Source organism: Microplitis mediator, chromosome 5 (assembly GCF_029852145.1).
Source record: "Microplitis mediator isolate UGA2020A chromosome 5, iyMicMedi2.1, whole genome shotgun sequence".
Taxonomy (NCBI): Eukaryota; Metazoa; Arthropoda; class Insecta; order Hymenoptera; family Braconidae; genus Microplitis; species Microplitis mediator.
The window spans coordinates 62,390-80,321 of NC_079973.1; the positions used below are offsets into that span (position 1 = coordinate 62,390).

A 17,932-nucleotide genomic window follows, 5' to 3' on the forward strand; every position below is an offset into this window, starting at 1 on the left:
AGTTTATAAAGTATATAAAGTATACAAGGTGTACGACAAGTCATGATTAATTGTTGTACTAGCTCTATAATTATTAGACACTTAATTAGCATTGATTTCAGTTGAATTACCTTAAGGACAACGGGTATAATTGAGATTCGTTTTCTTGTAAAGCCTTACAAAGTAGAGTCAGCATCTATACATCTATACTTTCTGATTGACTTATATACTGCAACATATATGTCTAAGGTACATACTCTCTTTTCTCTTCTTCCTTCCATTGAAAACAATTTATCTCTCCCGTCTAATGATCCCCATCATCCTAAAGTACGCTCAGTATAATCATTCTACAATAATACCATCCTATTCTACTCTACTCTATACACTTTTACTACTCACCTTTAAAGAAATTACCGATAATTTCTCTTTCAAAACATTTAACTAGTTATATCTTTTTAAGTGACTCACTCTGATATCGCGTGAATACAAAAATTCCCAATAAATAAATCCGGTTTTCTTGAATATTCTCATATTAAATAAAATTAAAAATATATTATTGTTATTCCTTAAGATTATTCATTTCTCAGGATTTTAATGAATATCTCGCGTGCTGGGAAATCTAAAAGTTCTCTCTTTTATTATTTCTCTCATCACAATTCTCACTCTATTTTAAAAGCTAGGCCTTACAGGTCTTACACACCACGTAAAATTTCTCACGCATTTGTCAAGTCCACACTCGACAATATAGTAGTGTATAATAAACGGTAGTAGTATAGGTGTGCTGGTGTTACTTGAGTTGCCAGTAGTGAAAATAGAGAGTAAAAGAGAGGGTTCATAGATGGAGTTTTAAAAGGATGGTTGGAGAGGGAGGTGTAGCGGTCTGAGAGGGAGGGGGGGATCACTTCGAACTCCCAACGGTGTGCTTGGCCCGAGGGGTCCTATCAGTACCACAGTAAAGTCCCAATCATCCAATCGCCATGGAGACCTTACTACCTTCGTGTACTTTCGTTAATCCTCGTGGCCTTACGCAAGCGCTCGGTAAACTTCGCAGTTATTCGTAAAAGCGAGGCCAACCGGTCGGAAGCCGCCGTCACCGCGCGACCAGTTGAATTCCGTACGCAGCAAGTGATTGTCGGTGTCTCGCGTCGTCTCGTATTTACCACGAGTACGTTCTTTATATTTCCGCGTTTTATTTATTTATTTATTATTATTATTATTATTTTTTTTTTTTTAACGAATAGTTCAATATAACATTAATAAGTATAAGATGATTAAAATAAAAAAGATTATTTAAAAATAGTGTAGTGAATTGGACAGTTTTGGAGTTTTTTTTTTTTCTTTTTTTTTCTTTTCTTCAAACATGAATATCTGCACGCCTGGAGGCAAATACCTATGTGATTCGGTGGCAATGAACATTCTGACGTATATCAATTAGATTAAAAAAAAAAAGTAACTATAAACAAATAGTGAATCGAATGAGGGTGAATTGAAGCACAAAAAAAAACGTCAAGTAACAGGTGGTTGCCAGTTAACTTGATAGCTCATTCAAATTTAGTCTATATATTTTAAAAAATATATATATTTACAATCACTTGTACAATAAACGAGCAAAGAAGATTTAACGATAATCTTAGATGTAATAATTTTTTTTTGTTATCGACCTCGTTCTCACTAACTGAATTCTCAGAACAAACGAGTGTTAAGAGTAAGAGTAAGAGTTTCATTTAAAGTGTATAGTACGTACGTACATACGTATAGATATATATATATATATAATATAATACAAAAGTAGTGGAGTGAGATAGAAGAATGATTCTTGGTACAACAAGTGATGATCACCGGTGATCGTGACGAGGATGAGGATCACTGGGTCTCATCGCGCTGAGCTAACGGCAGGAGCAGGAGCAGCAGCAGAAGCAGCCGCCGCCGCCGGAGTTGGAGCAACAAAAGTTGTTGGAGTATCAGTAGAAGCAGAAGCAGGAGCAGAAGCAGAAGCTGCTGCGGTAGTGGTCAAGAAGCCTTAACTAAAACCACTACCACTACTTGCTGCAATTCCTTCGATTGAGCTTGAAAGAGTTACTAGTACCAGCGAGTAGTCGCAATCGAGCGTGCTATTGCCGATCAGTTTTGTGTACGTGTGTACGTGTGTTTTATTTTATACATATATATATATGTATATCATTATTGTGTGAAAGTGTCCATGTGTTGTTATTATTATTATTATTGTTGTTGTTGTTGTTGTTGCTGTGGTTGTTGTTTTTGTTGTTGTTATTAGTTGACGTAGTTAGTTGGTTACTGTTTAAGGTCAATGATGACCATGTTTGGCACCCTTGTACAGAGGCTTACCTCTCCGGTGACCTCACCGACAAGTTCACGTCGTAGATTTAAGTCACCGTCACGCTGGGAGGTACAGAGTGATCCGGAGGATGATTGCGGTACCGTGCCGACTATCAGAAAATCTCGAGCCAAACATTTGTTAGACAAACGCAAAAGTAAAAGTCGGGCGCGTGGTTTGAATGTCGGTGAGCCAATAATATGTACCACTGTACCAAATGTTGCTGGCTGGTGCGATTCAACCAGTGGATTTCCATTGAGAGGTACCAAAAGTTTAGGCCGACTAGATGGCTTCAAAGAGGTGAGTCTTTGTTGTTTTTTTCGTTATTGTTATTGTTGTTACTGTACTAATTGTGTAGTAGCTGTAACACTGGCCAAGGAAAAAATTCTATTAACGTTATTTAATGATTGAGATTGATGTTGCTGGAGTAACTAAAAAATTTGTCCAACACCTTATTTTTTCTTATTTCAGTTGCTCCTATTATTGTTATTATTTTTTTATTGATGCAGCAGCAACTCGAGATGATGAGACTTGGCCCGGGATCATTGTCCGCATCGACTAAAATTGCGATCCATCTGCAAAAGATATCTTTCCGCAGTTGCTCTCGCTCCAACTTGTTTGAGACTCTTGATATTTTTTGATATACTCGAGAGCAGACCGGCCTGGAGAATGAATGTTGGTAATTTGAGTGACTCTTAACCTGTAACGACCGACACGCACGTACGCGTCGTTGTTACCTGACGGATGGCAAAGATCTGACCTTTTTATTTTTTATTTCCCTTCGCTTCTTTGCTTCTTTGCTTCTTCGTACTCAAAAATAATAATGTGCATTGTAGTGCCCGAGCACCAGGTCCGAACGCTCGTTGATATTATGTTTAATACCATCACAAGGCAGGATCCCAATTTTAGGATAAAAAAGCCCTTGGTCTCGCTCGAATTTGAACCGATTCCTTTACTCATCTTTATTTTCTCTAATAAAAAAATTAAACGTATAAATTTAAGTAAATGCCTGAAAAGTATTGAATCCAGTAGCCAGTATTCGCGGATCAAATTTATTGGCGTATCTTTTTGCCTGAGGTGCCATGCCTGATCGTGGATTATATCTTACTTCATTATTATTATTATTATATCAACGTTTCTCAAGTTAAAAAGAGTTTTAAGCTATAGATCAGTGTTTGTCCTTGATAAAGGCCCAGTATCAGATACATATAAGATGTTTGGGTTTGGTGTAAACCGTTAGTTTGCTTTTAAACTCGTGCCCCGGGTGCTAACTAATAACCACGTACCCACCGGGTGGCGCTCCATTTTTGCTGAGCGTCAAAAAATAAAAATAAAATAATTGAAAAATGTGCTAACGTGGACTAATGTATCGTGAACGCAAGCGACTTTGAAAACACGTTAACTTAAACGTTTTGAGGTATCAAATAACTTTTTCTTCTTCTTCTCCTGGTTCTTTAACTTATATATTCTTATTGGTCGTTTAAAATTTTTATTATCCTTTAAGTGTTGTTGTACGGCATTGATCGAGGTCATACTCCAGAGTCACGCAACCCAATAATTGTCGATTGATCACTGCCGTATGCTATTGAGTATTTGAAAGTCGTTGGTTCGTTGGTTGTTGGATCTTGTCCGCCGAGTAAAAGACCAAAAGTCTCGACGGTCAACACACACCAACAGATTATTTTTTTTCTTATTCATCCGGAGTCAATAATTTTCTCAGCCATTTTGCCAAAGTTTAAATCATGACGACCTTCAAGGTTAGCCGGTACACCTATAAACTACAGTTAAAAAATAAATAAATAAAACGCTAAAAAGTATACCTTTTTAAGAATAAAAAAGAACAAGAAGAATGAAAAAAGTATAAAACTTAAAATATTTTAAGAGTAAATAATACTAAAGGAATTTTAAAACGAGAATATAAATTCTTCGCCGCAGGGTATTATTGTTTAGCAAATATTTTCCTTATTTTTATATTATTTATAAATCGACTATAAATGCATCTAAAACCATTTCCTAAAAAGTTACCGTCATTTTGTCAGGTTTATATATCCCAGACAAGGGTTCTAATCATGTGAAATTTTCGATTTACAATCTCTTAATGTCTATTACATTTAATTCTTGGTGAAATTTATGTAAAAAAGATATATATATGCACATTTAGATATTTACTTTAGTCATCAGCAATGTCACTCATATCGTCAACTATTATTTATTTAACTTTTTTTTTTCATTTCTTGTAAAATGACTTTATGAAAAATAAATAAATTGACTTGTTAGTAATAATCCGATAAAATATTATATCGACGAAATGATTTAGAGTATAGTGCGTGGAACAAAAAAGTTATTTCTACACACGACCTCGGCAGTAGTTCGTTCGTTTGATCATTATATATATATATATATTTTTTTTGTTTTTAATAATTATCGTTTTATTGATTCTTATCCCTATTGATGAATCATTGGTTAGTTATTTGATTGTATCGTAGTGCCTCGTTTTTTTTTCTCCTTCTAATCATTAGAAGCAACTGATTGTTACATCATAATCGAATTTAAAAGTCTAACCTTGAGTGTTTTTTTTTTTTTTTTTTTTTTTTCTTTCCATCGGTATCAGATCGTTAATAGCCAGACCAGAAATATCATCCTCATCTCAATTAAAATTAATATAATATTTCATAAGTTGATTAGTTATTTATGAGATACATATTTTAAATTAAATTTTTTATCAATTTTAATTTCGAAAATATAAAACCAATCACCATAAATAAATGATTGGATAAAAATTATTAAATTAAAATTTCCATCGCAATGTCTATTAATAAACAATTACCAAGTTAATGCGATCGTAATCGTGTGAATCTGGTTATCGAGATTTTTTCGGCTTGATTTATTAAGATATATCGCACAGAAGCATAACGGAGCAATAATTACTTTTATAAAAATATATATTGTCATCTTTGTTTAAAAATAACGCAATATCAAATATGTAATTAAATTTAAACTAAAATATCTATCTGATGTCTAATTAATTTTTAAAAATTAATTCACTGACAAATAAAGTGGATGTTTTAAATAATCTTTAATGAAATCAATAGAAGAGAATAAGAGTAGTAAGTGAATATATATATATATATATATATATATATATATATAGAGTACAGCAGCAAGCACATCCAATGATTTGTGTCGTGCTCGCTCTTAATTACCAGGTGCCGATTGGATCGCAATCCTTACCAGGCCCCCATGTATTTTCCTGTACAAACATATTCACATACAATTACTTATGTATATATTACATATTATATATATATGTATATACAAGATAATAGTTCATTCTTAATTTTATCTTGGATCCTTAAGGGCTAGAATAGTCTTTCCATCTCTATTTCAGTCTTTATCTTTCTCTCGTTTGCCTGCCTGCTCTTGGTCTATAATAACTTGCGTGTTAATATTAATCGGCGGTTTTATTACACCGTGAGCTTAGTGCTTCAGCCGGATAAGGAAGTGCCGACCCCGTGGCACTTAGTGTCTTAGAGCGTAACAACAAAGAAAATCTCACAATAACTAACTTGTTAAGTAGTTGCCCCTAAGCTTTAACTAGACGATATTACTCTATATCTACTTAACCGTGTGTACTCATGTAAATGTTGTAAACTTTTAAACCCCAGGTCTTATTATTCCCCTCAAGTTCTGACTTAACTTGGGCGCGGACTTAATTCTCAGAATACTTGCTACGGGATCCTCGAGAGTTTAACTTACTCTCAAGTACGACAGTCAAAGACATAAAGAAAAAAAAAAAAATGTACAAGGACTCTCCTGCGACGTACTCAAGTTTTCCCGCGGCGCAATACAGCTGAGAAAAGAAAAAAAAAGAAATACATATAAATTATAAACTGAAACCCTTTAACGGTTGTTGGTAAGAGCTATTCAATTATAACTTTCGCTCCGTGAAATGTATTAATAAATACTTTTTGTTATTGAAATTATTAATGACCGTAATTTTTCGGTACAAAAGATTTAATTTTATTTAAACAGTTGGTTTTAAAATAATAATAAATAGGATCCGTTATTATATCAGAAAAGAAATGCATTGATGCAATATGTGTCTGTGTCTGTGTCTGTGTTGAAAAATTCATTGGATATTATTTACAAAAATTAAATTTTTTATTCACGGGCCATAAACCGTACGGAACGATGACCTCATACCAACTTCCTCTCAGTCTCGTTCATCGGAACACAACACCTATATATATATATATATATACAATAGATTCATCAACCAGTACAAGCTATAGTAGCCTTAAAGAAACATAAAAGTAAAGACGTAACTACAGACTTGACCAGCAAGAAATATATAAATTTAGTCGCTGTAAAAATAATAATAATAGTTTAAGATAGTACAGCTGCTGCATGCCAGTTGTAATTCATCCAATGACAGAAATTAGACAGTGGTAATTTACTTTACTCAATATACAAATATCCATCAGTCTGTAGATTATAAAGCTTATAAAAGCTTATAAAATGCAGTACATATCTATATTATATATACATATGTCGTATCTAAAGAGTACCAATACTAGGACGAATAAAAATGTTAAGAGACTGTTGAATAGAAGAATAAAAGGACAACACACACCCCTGTAACCCCGCCTGCAGTTCGACGACCTTGTAACTTGCAACTTGTTACTTTGCTTTCTCTGCCAACGGTTAAATCTCTCTCTCGGCTCTTTTCCGAATAACAAGATAAATCCATAAATGTCTGGTGCAATGACAGATCAACATTACTAGTGATTTTCTCTTTTATTCCTACTTGCATTATTTTAGCATCAGTATCGGCAACAACAACAAAAATAACAGCTCACCGCGAACTATCAACACAATTCCATTTCAATTTACTATTTTATCCACCAATTAATCTGTTAATCCCAACTGAGTTAACCTGGGTCAGGTAAAAACATAATACTTTTTTTTTCTTTCTTTCTTACTTTTTTTTTTTTTTTAACTTTTACGGATCATATTTATACAAAGATCAACATGTATATGATTACACTCACATTTAATTCATAATGTACAATAGTGTGTTGTAGTGGATACCCACTTTCATTTCTTATCCATTGTCCAGTCATCAAATGTCTCTATTAACGTCAAATAGAAACGATAGTTGTATACAACTCGCCTCTAACTAACCAATGGCCACGTGTTCTCTGCTGGCAAATGGTACAAGGTCCCGTTGTTAAAAATTATTATTAACAATAAACATTATTTTTTTATTTTATCAAAATTGAATCTTAATAAAATTGTTGTTGTTGTTGTTGTTTTTGTTGAATTTATTAGTGGACTGGTGGTGTTTTGATTGTGGTTGTAATGGCTGAACAGAGAGTATGCTGGATGAACTAATTGCCACCTGACACAGAGCCCTTTGCCCCATCTGTTCTCATTAGAAACTGGCACGACTTTCGTTTGCCCCAATCTCTTACTCACATATCACTCACTACTGATCAACTATAGAGCTATAAAGCTATAAAGCTATAGAGGTATATATACTCTCCATTAATCCAGTTATCCAGTTATATTCATTCACCACCGCTATACCACAGTTTCAACACTTGGCTTCTTAAAATAGGTTACTCTTATATTCTATACATACAATTATTATTTTATCTTAAATTTAAATCACGATTCTTTATAGATTTCGCTGTTGTTAGTTTATTTCAATTTCGCTTTACAAGTTTAAAGTTTCGAGATCGTGCTCAACGGCGTCAGCAGCCAGTTCGTGTTGATGCTACTACTACTCCTTATACTATTACTGTAGTTATAAGTAAATTCAGTGACCTTGGATCACAACAACGAGGTTGATGATTTTCACTTGGCCCCAAAGCTGCGTTTGTTCATCAACGTTTACAACGTGTACAACCAACTGAACATCCGCTATTATTTGTACGTTTGTTTTTTTATTATTTTAAACATTTTTGACATTTAAAATTATTCTCATCTGTAATTTAAATCTAAAAATATCAAGTACTATTCGAAAAAAAAATTCTACTCCTCATTGCAATGGATGTGGAATCATAACAATTAATGCAATTTAAATCGCGACCGACTGTAATATGTTGAGCACTGTAGTAATCATACTGTTGGGCAATACCGGCATACCGAGATATGGATCGATGCACCTGGAGACCTGGACACTAAAAAAAGAAAGCGATTAAAAACTGCCGTGAGAAAGAAAGAGTTGGATAGGATAGTAATAATATAAAAGTTAACCAACGACGTGCGCAAAGTTAGCCTTCGTCTTAAATACATATATATATAAACGTGGTGTACGAGTGTGTACAGACTGTATAGCCATAGCTTGTCAGCTGAAATCGATAGTATTCATTGCGTAACGAGGCACTCACTGCAAATCAAATGAATAGCCAATAACCAATCGCTGTTGTTTTTTTAATACTACTGGTGCTATTGCTATTGCTGCCGTGCAGCCTCATTGATCCCGCTGCTGCATATACTTATTGCATACATTTTTATTGATCAACTCACGCGATATCAATTACCAAAGGCATTTAACTAATCTACCTAATGTATAACTAAATGTTAGAATATTATCTTAACATTTATTATTATTATTATTATTACATCTAATAATAATGAATATAAAAACAATAATGACACGACATGACGCAGTTATATTTATTATTATATATAAAACACATTTATGTCGATAGATTCTCACATTATGCATATGTAAGCGTGAATAGAAGGCGTCCTGAAGTTTTATGCTTACGAGGACAAAATAAAATAACGTCGGCACGCCGCGAATAAGGTTTTAACTCAGCTGATCTTCCTTATACTTAGCTCTGGTATCATATCGGACACCCGCGGCGATCATTTATGCTATAACTCGTGCTCTTAGCCGATACCCATGTATAAACTACATACATAACATACTGCTCTACGTATTACCAATGAAATAGAAGAAGAAGAAGAAGAAGAAGAAGAAGAAGAAGATAAAAAAAAACGATTGGAGCAGAAGAGTAGGAGTACAGATGAATAACAAGAGTTAAGTCTATCTATGTTGCTGTATAGATATAGATATAGATATATACATTAAACAAGTATTCTTGGTAAGAAAACAATGCTGCCGGGCGATTAGCCGAACACACCGAGACAACCAGCGATATCAGATTAACATCGTACTTTGATATTCATCATGAAATCGTTAAACAGCCAGATGCTTGCTGAAGATGCATTTTCTCCACGTGGAAATATTACTCTTACTGAACTCAGCTCTTTTTTAGCTGACTGCATAAGCTACAGTTTTTAAACAATAACAGCTTACAATTACAAATGTCATAAAAAAAAAAAATTTTTTTTAAATTTCAAAATAAAACAGCAATTAAACAATTAAACATTATAAATTTAAATTAAAGTACACACATACACTTCACTAAGCGGTAAAACTGAAGTTTACTGCGGGCGGTGGTACCGGCCTCTTGGGAATGCCGTTGGTCCCGGTTCTGATTCATTGTCGCGTCATTTATATCTAGACGCCGGTGCCTCCGAGAGTCTGCTGCTGCTGAAGAGCTGAAGAGCTGAAGAGCTGAAGAGCTGAGTCGCGTGGGCCGTATTGCCCTCTCATCTCTACACTGAGAGAAAAGTGCTTAGTAACCTGAACTATTCAGCGACAGATATAAAAATATAGTCTCCTTAACCAATTTTTATTGTTACTGGAACTATATACTAGTGTGAATCAGCACGAAAAAATAGTTACATTAACTAAACTTAAGAAACTATTTTTGCCTCATTATGGTCACTACAAAACTTCAATCTTTTTAAATCAAGACTTAGTAGTGAACACAATATTACCTTTATCATTGGGCTGATTAACATAATATAGATACAGTAACTATGTTAGCTTAGTGACTGTATGATAGTTGGTAAAAATAATTTTAATAGTTGACTCAACTAAGAGTTTAGTCGTCGTCTCATAGAACTGCATTTATTTAGTTTCTTTTAATACTGACAAAAGTATCAACCGTACTATTTCATCTTAGTTGTCTAAACAACCAATTTCCAGTTAATTTAATAATTATAGAATATTTCTGCTGACTAATAATCGACTGTAAAAAAAAATTCAAAGGAGAATATAGTTATGGATATCCTTAATATTTAGTTTCCCTGGCTATAAATTCCGATCCTAATGCCAAAAGTGCGTACTGCAAAATATACGCCTTATTGGGTCTGCTGAGCCAAAGAAGCGTATCAAACATTTTTTTTGCTTATCAATTCCGAATTGTTAAAAATGTGAAGATCGATTAAAAAAGTGAAAAAAAATTTTTTTTTATACCAAAAGGGCGTGTAAAAATTTTTTGTTGTCAATCAATTCGGAATTATTTATTAAAATGAAAATCAATCAAGATGATTGATATTTATCTATAAATTGTCTTATTGAGAAGGTTATTTGCATGTTTGCATGTTTAGGTTTCCACTATATAAAAATGGTATATATAAAGATGATATATATCTTTTCTCCCAATAAATTTTCCTTTTAGCTTAAACAACTTTTTTTTTTTTTTTTTTTTGGCTGAAGCATACAAAAATTCTCGCGTTAAAAAAATAGTAATTATTCTGACAAAATTTATTTTCTTCAAACTAAAAAATGCAATTGTTACTAAAAACTAACATATCTTGCTACAAAAAATATCTCCTATATTGAGAAATTAAAACTCTTTAAATAAGTAAAAATTTTTCGATTTAAGCGTGGGAATATGTTGACTTGAAAAAAAATATTTCGATTCGAGATAAAAATTCAAGATAAATTTTTACTTGTTACAGAAGTTTTTATTTCTTAATATTAGATATTTTTTTGAAGTAAGATGTATTAGTTTTTTGTAGCAATCTGCACTTTTTTGTTTAAAGAAAATAAAATTTCTCTCAATGAGTACTATTATTTAGCGGAAGAACTTTTCATGCTCCAACCAAAACAGAATAGTTGCTTAAACTAAGGGATAAATTTCTTGGGAGAAAAGATATATATGGAGGAGAGGGAAGTCATCAGAGCAAGGCAACAGCATTGGGAGTAGTTCGGTGCTCGCCACTAGATCGCGCCCACTTTTTGTAGTGTCCCTGGTAAGAAACTTATTTCAGAAGTATTATATTCCAAGCTTGAGAACAATTCTGGCATCAGTACTTCTCTGTTATTAGACAGAGTGACTAGTATTATTTTTGATTGTAATATAGGATGTGCTAAATTACATTATAACATTAATGTTTAACGTTAATGTTTCCTAAAATAATTTTTGTAATAATAGAAAAACATCAAGTATATTTAATGAAATAGAAAAAAAATTTTCTGTATTTATCACATAAATGTTGGCTATTAAAGAAAAAAGAATTCAGTAACAATAAAACAAAATTCGCACTACAGATCACTAAATAATTTTGTTTCTTGCAATACTAAATTATGGCAATGGTAACTATGAATGTTTAGTTACAATAAGTCAAATTAGTACATTCGCAGAAAGTTCGATTTTCTAGTGTGTACATCTAGACACAAATACTTATTGCTACTATTATAAATGATCTGAAGAACTAAGTGTACATTATTAACATCACAATAATCTTAATATTTATTAGACTAAGAATAAATTGCTTGCTACAATATAAGTTATAGTTACGTTAACTTTAAACTGATAGTAATAAAAACTTTCCCTAAAGTAGTTATGTTCATTATTGCTATCTTAGTATATGTAACTAAAAATAGTAAGAACGACTATGTAGTCGTAGAGCACTTTACTGTGGCGTATTAGTTACTGAAACTGACTTCAATAGCTGAGTCGTCTGTGAACTACGATTCCTTAGTTCAGAAAACCGTTTTTTTCTCTCAGTGTATACTTGTGCTTGTGATGCTCAGACCTCAGATTTACCTTTACTGCTTTTACTCTCTCTATCTCTATCTTTTTCTTCTATACTACAGATGTATTAACACTCTCGTCCTTAACATCTGCAGCAGTACCTCACCTACACGAGACGTATTTACGCGGGCATAAATTCCTGCCGCGGCAAATGATTTGTTGGATGTGGATTTAATTGATTTTGACGGAGAGGTTCTTCAATTACATTTTTACTGCCTTACCCTTTCTCTCTTCAGCTATGCTATCATATATATATACTATATACATGTACCAAACTCAGAGGAAAGTCTTATGAGTATGTATTTATGATCAATATTTTGTCCTACTAATGACAAAAGAACTCTTGGAAATACGTAAATATCACTTAATGTATTCAGATAATTCATACTCAATTTAAAAAAAAAAAATAATTAATGCGCCATATGACGTTAAAATTGATTTACGCTCTAAAAAATAATAGTAATCGTTTTCACCTCCGTATAATTAATTTTTAACAATTTTTTCAGTATCGATACCATTTTACCACTATACCAGTTATATATATATATATATATACATATTTGTCCTTATTTAATCTCCTCTGTTCATTTTCTTTTGTCTTTTGTATTCTTTGTCATACGCCTCCATGTCATAATCAACATTATAATATATATAATACCTAGATTTAGTTTCAAAAGATTTTGAATATAAAAGTCTTTGATATTTATTATATTATCTATACCTTAACTGCTTAGAGTATTTATATCGCGTTAATCTTATCTTAAATAACGAGAACGACTCTCTGGTTAGGTTATGTATTGTTGTTGTTGTTGTTGTTGTTGTTGTTGTTGTTGTTATATGTTGTGTGTTATGTTATAGTTGAACGTATAACTGAAAGACGTCTTTAATTTCTCGGCTCATTATACATTCACAGAAACATAATAATAATATTAAGTATATAAAGTAATCCTCAGATATCAAAATACAATCGTATAATTATGATAAACAGGATAATTTTTCAGGTTCTCGATAATAAAAAGGAATTTTACAGGTGCGGCATCACGCGAGTCTTCATTGCGACACTTGGTATATTCTATCTTAATCTATCTTTACTCTTCACTTGTATATATATGTATTTATTATTATTATAATACACATATACATATACATACATAAACTACTTTACCATACATTTGTATGTATATATATTTCGTATTCTCTTACATTTTCGTCTTTCATTCCTGCAGGACGACATTGCCATTGTAACGTAACTCGGCGAATAATAATAACGGTCGGGACATAACCGTTACAAGGAACCCTCGTCCCATCTTTTTCAGCTTCATTCAATCTCATGTATATATATATATATAAATATAAAAGATGCATTAAAGTTGTACGAGATACTTGCAAGAAGCATCTGTAACTTGACATTCACGCGAGTCCACCCACATTACTTGGGCCATCAATCATCCATACGACTGATCGCTCATTCTTACCTACAGTAATTTTTAACTTTTATAAATATTTTTTTCACCACGCTTCCAACATTCCTTTTACATATTAAAATTTTTTGTCCTTGTGCTGAAAGAAAAAAAAATTTTAACAGAGTTATTAATTTTTTTTTTACTGACGAAAAAATTGATTAAGTTACCGTAACATGATTACTTAATGCTTACGATCTGCAAACACGCTAATAATATTTAAAAATAAAAAAAGTAACGAGTAAAATAAATGAATGAATGAATGAATAAATGTGCGTAGTAATAATATAATAACATAGGAAATGAGAGACTAAGGAGTGAAGGTTGATGGTCGATTAATCCAGCAAGACGTGCTGGCAGTACGTGAACATATATACAAACGTCGGGTTGTAATATAGAAGATAAGGAAACGCGTTTATAATGTGCCAATGGGTATTCGTCGTGGCGAGATATCGAAAGCCATAAGGAGTTTATCCCCCAACTCGTGCCATTACTTATACATACATTCATTTTCTCTAAGCCAAAAGAGAACACACATATCTTAAATGTCTGTATAATATGAGTGATATGTAAGAAAAGGAAACGAAAGGAGCATGAGGATGCGACGAGTATACGGACAGACTCATCCTCATCGGATATACGAGGCGAAAGCAAAGGCAAAAGCAACCGTGAATATCTCTTACGAGAGGAACATATACAGCGGTATTATACCTTGTAATCTATGAGCCACAATGTCGTCTGATTACGGACTTTATAAGTCTTTGCATTTGCTCAGATTTTTCTCTTTCTCGTTCTCTCTCTAATATCTATATATATATATATATATATATATATATATTCACAAGCGTTATTCAAATATTTAAACCCGTGTTACAGTATTCTTTGACTATTCGTAAGCCTGATGAATATCATGGTTCGAATCCAGTTCAGGTTATCTAAATTTGTTTTAATTAAAAAATGTTAACTATTTTTAAAAGTTTTTAAATTCAAAACAGAGGCAATGATTTCTTTTTTCATTTCTTTTTTCTTTTTTTTTCGTTGACTGGTAAATATTTATTGCTTCTACTGATAGTTATTTATTGAGGTATAGTGAACAAGGCACATTGTAGAATCACCTCGTTATCGAAGCGTTCTCGCACATTAGTTCGTGAAACTGCTCCTTTTTCCAGTTTGCAGTAAACACCATACCGACCATACCATATATCTATGTATATATAGTATAAAATAGTAGTAAAGAGTGAGTACAAAGGTAGATAATAAGTTAACACAAGGCCTTCGCAATGTCACGCCCAAGTATTCGAGTTCTGTGAGTAAATTTACATGACAATACCAAATCAAGTATCTCTCTTACATTACCAGGAGAATAAAAAATAGCTAGTATGGAAGGAAAAGAGCGAGAGGAAACGAGTTAACCCATAAAAAAAAAAAAAATAAACTATAAGCTATCAGCGGATAAAAAAAAAGAAAAAAAGAAAAAAAATTACCTGAGACACGTGTTGCATGCGAAAAATATATATTCTCAGAAAGAAGGATCGGCTCGACGAAAACATTTCATTTATATATTCATACCACACATCTCATACCGACATATCAATTTTAATGATTAAAAAACTTAATTTATATGTATTTAAAAAATGTTACTTTCCCGCGTATTTTGGCGGTGTAAAATTTTATTTTCGCTGGCTTATAAAGTTAACGACACTATTCCAAACTTAATAATTCAAGTTTTTTTTCAAAATATTTTTTTTATTACTATCTTTTAACTTGATCCATATGGCTGTGTCTCACTTCTCTGCAGGAAAGATAATTTATTTCTGATGGCTATAAACGAAAAAAATTAAATATATATGTCGTTTAGGATAAACTCAACTAATTAAAATATAAAAGGGACATATCTAATAATTTTTTTATTTCTATTTAATATGTCCAATATTAATCGTTGATATTTATTGTATTGTACCCCAATCTTTCTCTCTCTCGTTTCTTTCATCATTACGTCATCTTCCCTACATATAAATATTATTATTTACTCATCATCGAAATATGTCCATAAGATACCGTTGCCGCAGAGTTGATATTTTTATTCGTCTATATTAATTTTCTTTTTCATCTATATTCAAGATCCAATCATTGATGTCAGAAAATGATTTTTGTCTTGAGCCGGCTGCTTTGAAAATATTTTTTATCTTCAGAAAATAAGATTGTATCGTGTTACTTTTATCAGTCACTAATACTATAAGGCATAAGGAAAAAAAACTAATGCATACATCATACATAAGATCATTTTTCTTTTTTTTTTTTTTATATAATCTTCAAAATCGTTAGGATATGTAGTATTAGTTAGGTATTTTAAAAGGTTCCATTTTCTTTTCGTATTTAATCTATAGACTGTCACATATATAAATACTGATGTATGTACAATAAAGTCTAGACAGCTGTCTGAAATTTAAAAAGAATGTCTGTCACACACATATATGTAATTTCAAGTGATTTCGATGCTCACGAATGAGGGTCTATTTTGTGATTGAACTGTGAATAAAATGTTATAAATCATTTGTGTAACAAAAAAAAAAATTTATTTGTGCTGACAAATATTTTTTTAATCAATGTCACTGTTATTTATTTTTTATATATTTGTGAAAAGATATTTTATATCAATGTCAAACAAGATGTTACTACTCTCTCTAGAGATCAGCAATAGTGTATCGGTAATACGGTCATAAGAGTAAACATTAGGTTATAACTGACTGGTATTTTCTCGTTCTCTTGCTGAGATATCTGGAGTCGCCTGTCCTCACCCTGTCCTCACCCCGAGGCAGGTGGACAAGAGAAACTTGCAGCCGGCACCTTTTCTCCTGTGTCTGTATCTTTACCTGTACCTTACCTTACCTTCGATATCTTTTATTTATTTATTTTTTTTTTTTTTCGCTCATCTTAGTATTCCTCTAAAGGAGAGAAAGAGATATTTTTAAATTCAAAAAGTTTATAGTTGCTGTTATTATAAAAGTTTGTTTTATATTATATACTGAGATATTTGAGTTGAGTTTTATTACAAAAATACGACAATTTTACATTTAAAAAAAATTTTTTTTTTTTTATATGATAGTGTTTAAATATTATAATTTATCAAACAACAGTATAATAAGCTAACAACAGTAATTAATTTTCATTGTCACGCACAAAAAATGGCATTTTTTTTTTTTTTTTAATGTCAATGTCTATAATAAAAAAGGTCTTGACTCAGGCATATAATGAACAGCATGAATTGAATTAATACTTAATACAGTAAGAAAAAAATCCAACAATGCATAATGTTCTAATTCCCTCATAATCAGACACACTCACACGCGCACACGACATATATTATTATATATGTATCTTGGGCCTTAGACTCAATGGCAAACTATAGAAATAAATATAAATAAATACAGTTGATAAACAATGAATTAGCTGTGTATGCAACTCACGATTCACTAAAGTGCATTAATTTTTACTCTGTTTTTAAACTTTAATTCAGTCAATTTGTTATTTATCTTGGTCATTAGATCTTTTAGTGTGGTGGGATTATTTTTTGCTAATCCCCCATCTTTCCAGTGATTCACAATAACGTGCAACTATAAATAAAAACAATTGGTATTAAAATAGATTAACAATAATTACTAACATGACGTACATATGTTTTTTTTTTTTTTATAAATCTTAAGTCTCACCGTACAATTTAATAACGTTGTAAATAAGCACCAAGGAACGCTGATAATTAATCATAATCATAAGTCAACTTTATCAAGGTATTTTATTTTATTTTTTTTTAACTTCTTGAATCTTGCACCATACAATAGATAAACGTTATTTTTCAATCCAAGTCATTAGAATATTTTTTTAAAAATTAAGTAATTGATAAAATAGATTAAAGATTAGAAATAATAAAAAATAATTTTCTCATCGGTACAATATGTATAGTGAGCAATAATGTCGATCGTGAGCTGCACCAGTGCTTAATCTCTCCACATATATTCATTTATAAATAAATATATGTATATGTATTGCTGAGAAATAAAGATTTTTAAATCTAGTGTATACAACAGTGAGGAATGTTTAATATATCCTTTGTTTTGTTTCCGCGATCATGATAACGTCTCCAACATTGAGCATTACTTTCCCAGATTAATATATGTACTCAGTTATTATTTTTTAATATTTATAAATTGTAATCTCAGTACAGTGCATAGAAGGATATAAGACCCTTTCAA

General features: G+C 31.8%; 1 protein-coding gene across 5 annotated transcripts in view; it reads left to right on the plus strand.

The window, feature by feature from the left end:
- LOC130669086 (rho GTPase-activating protein 20-like) overlaps positions 1-17,932 on the plus strand; it is a 100,188-nt gene that overhangs the window by 44,579 nt on the left and 37,677 nt on the right. The window contains exon 1 of one of the 5 annotated variants that reach the window (XM_057471773.1): positions 2,135-2,614. The exons of the other annotated variants lie outside the window; for them this stretch is intronic. Coding sequence (XP_057327756.1) covers positions 2,288-2,614 — 327 coding nt within the window. The 5' untranslated portion in view covers positions 2,135-2,287. Of the gene's footprint in view, positions 1-2,134; positions 2,615-17,932 lie in introns of those variants that run through there. 5 annotated transcript variants of the gene reach the window in all.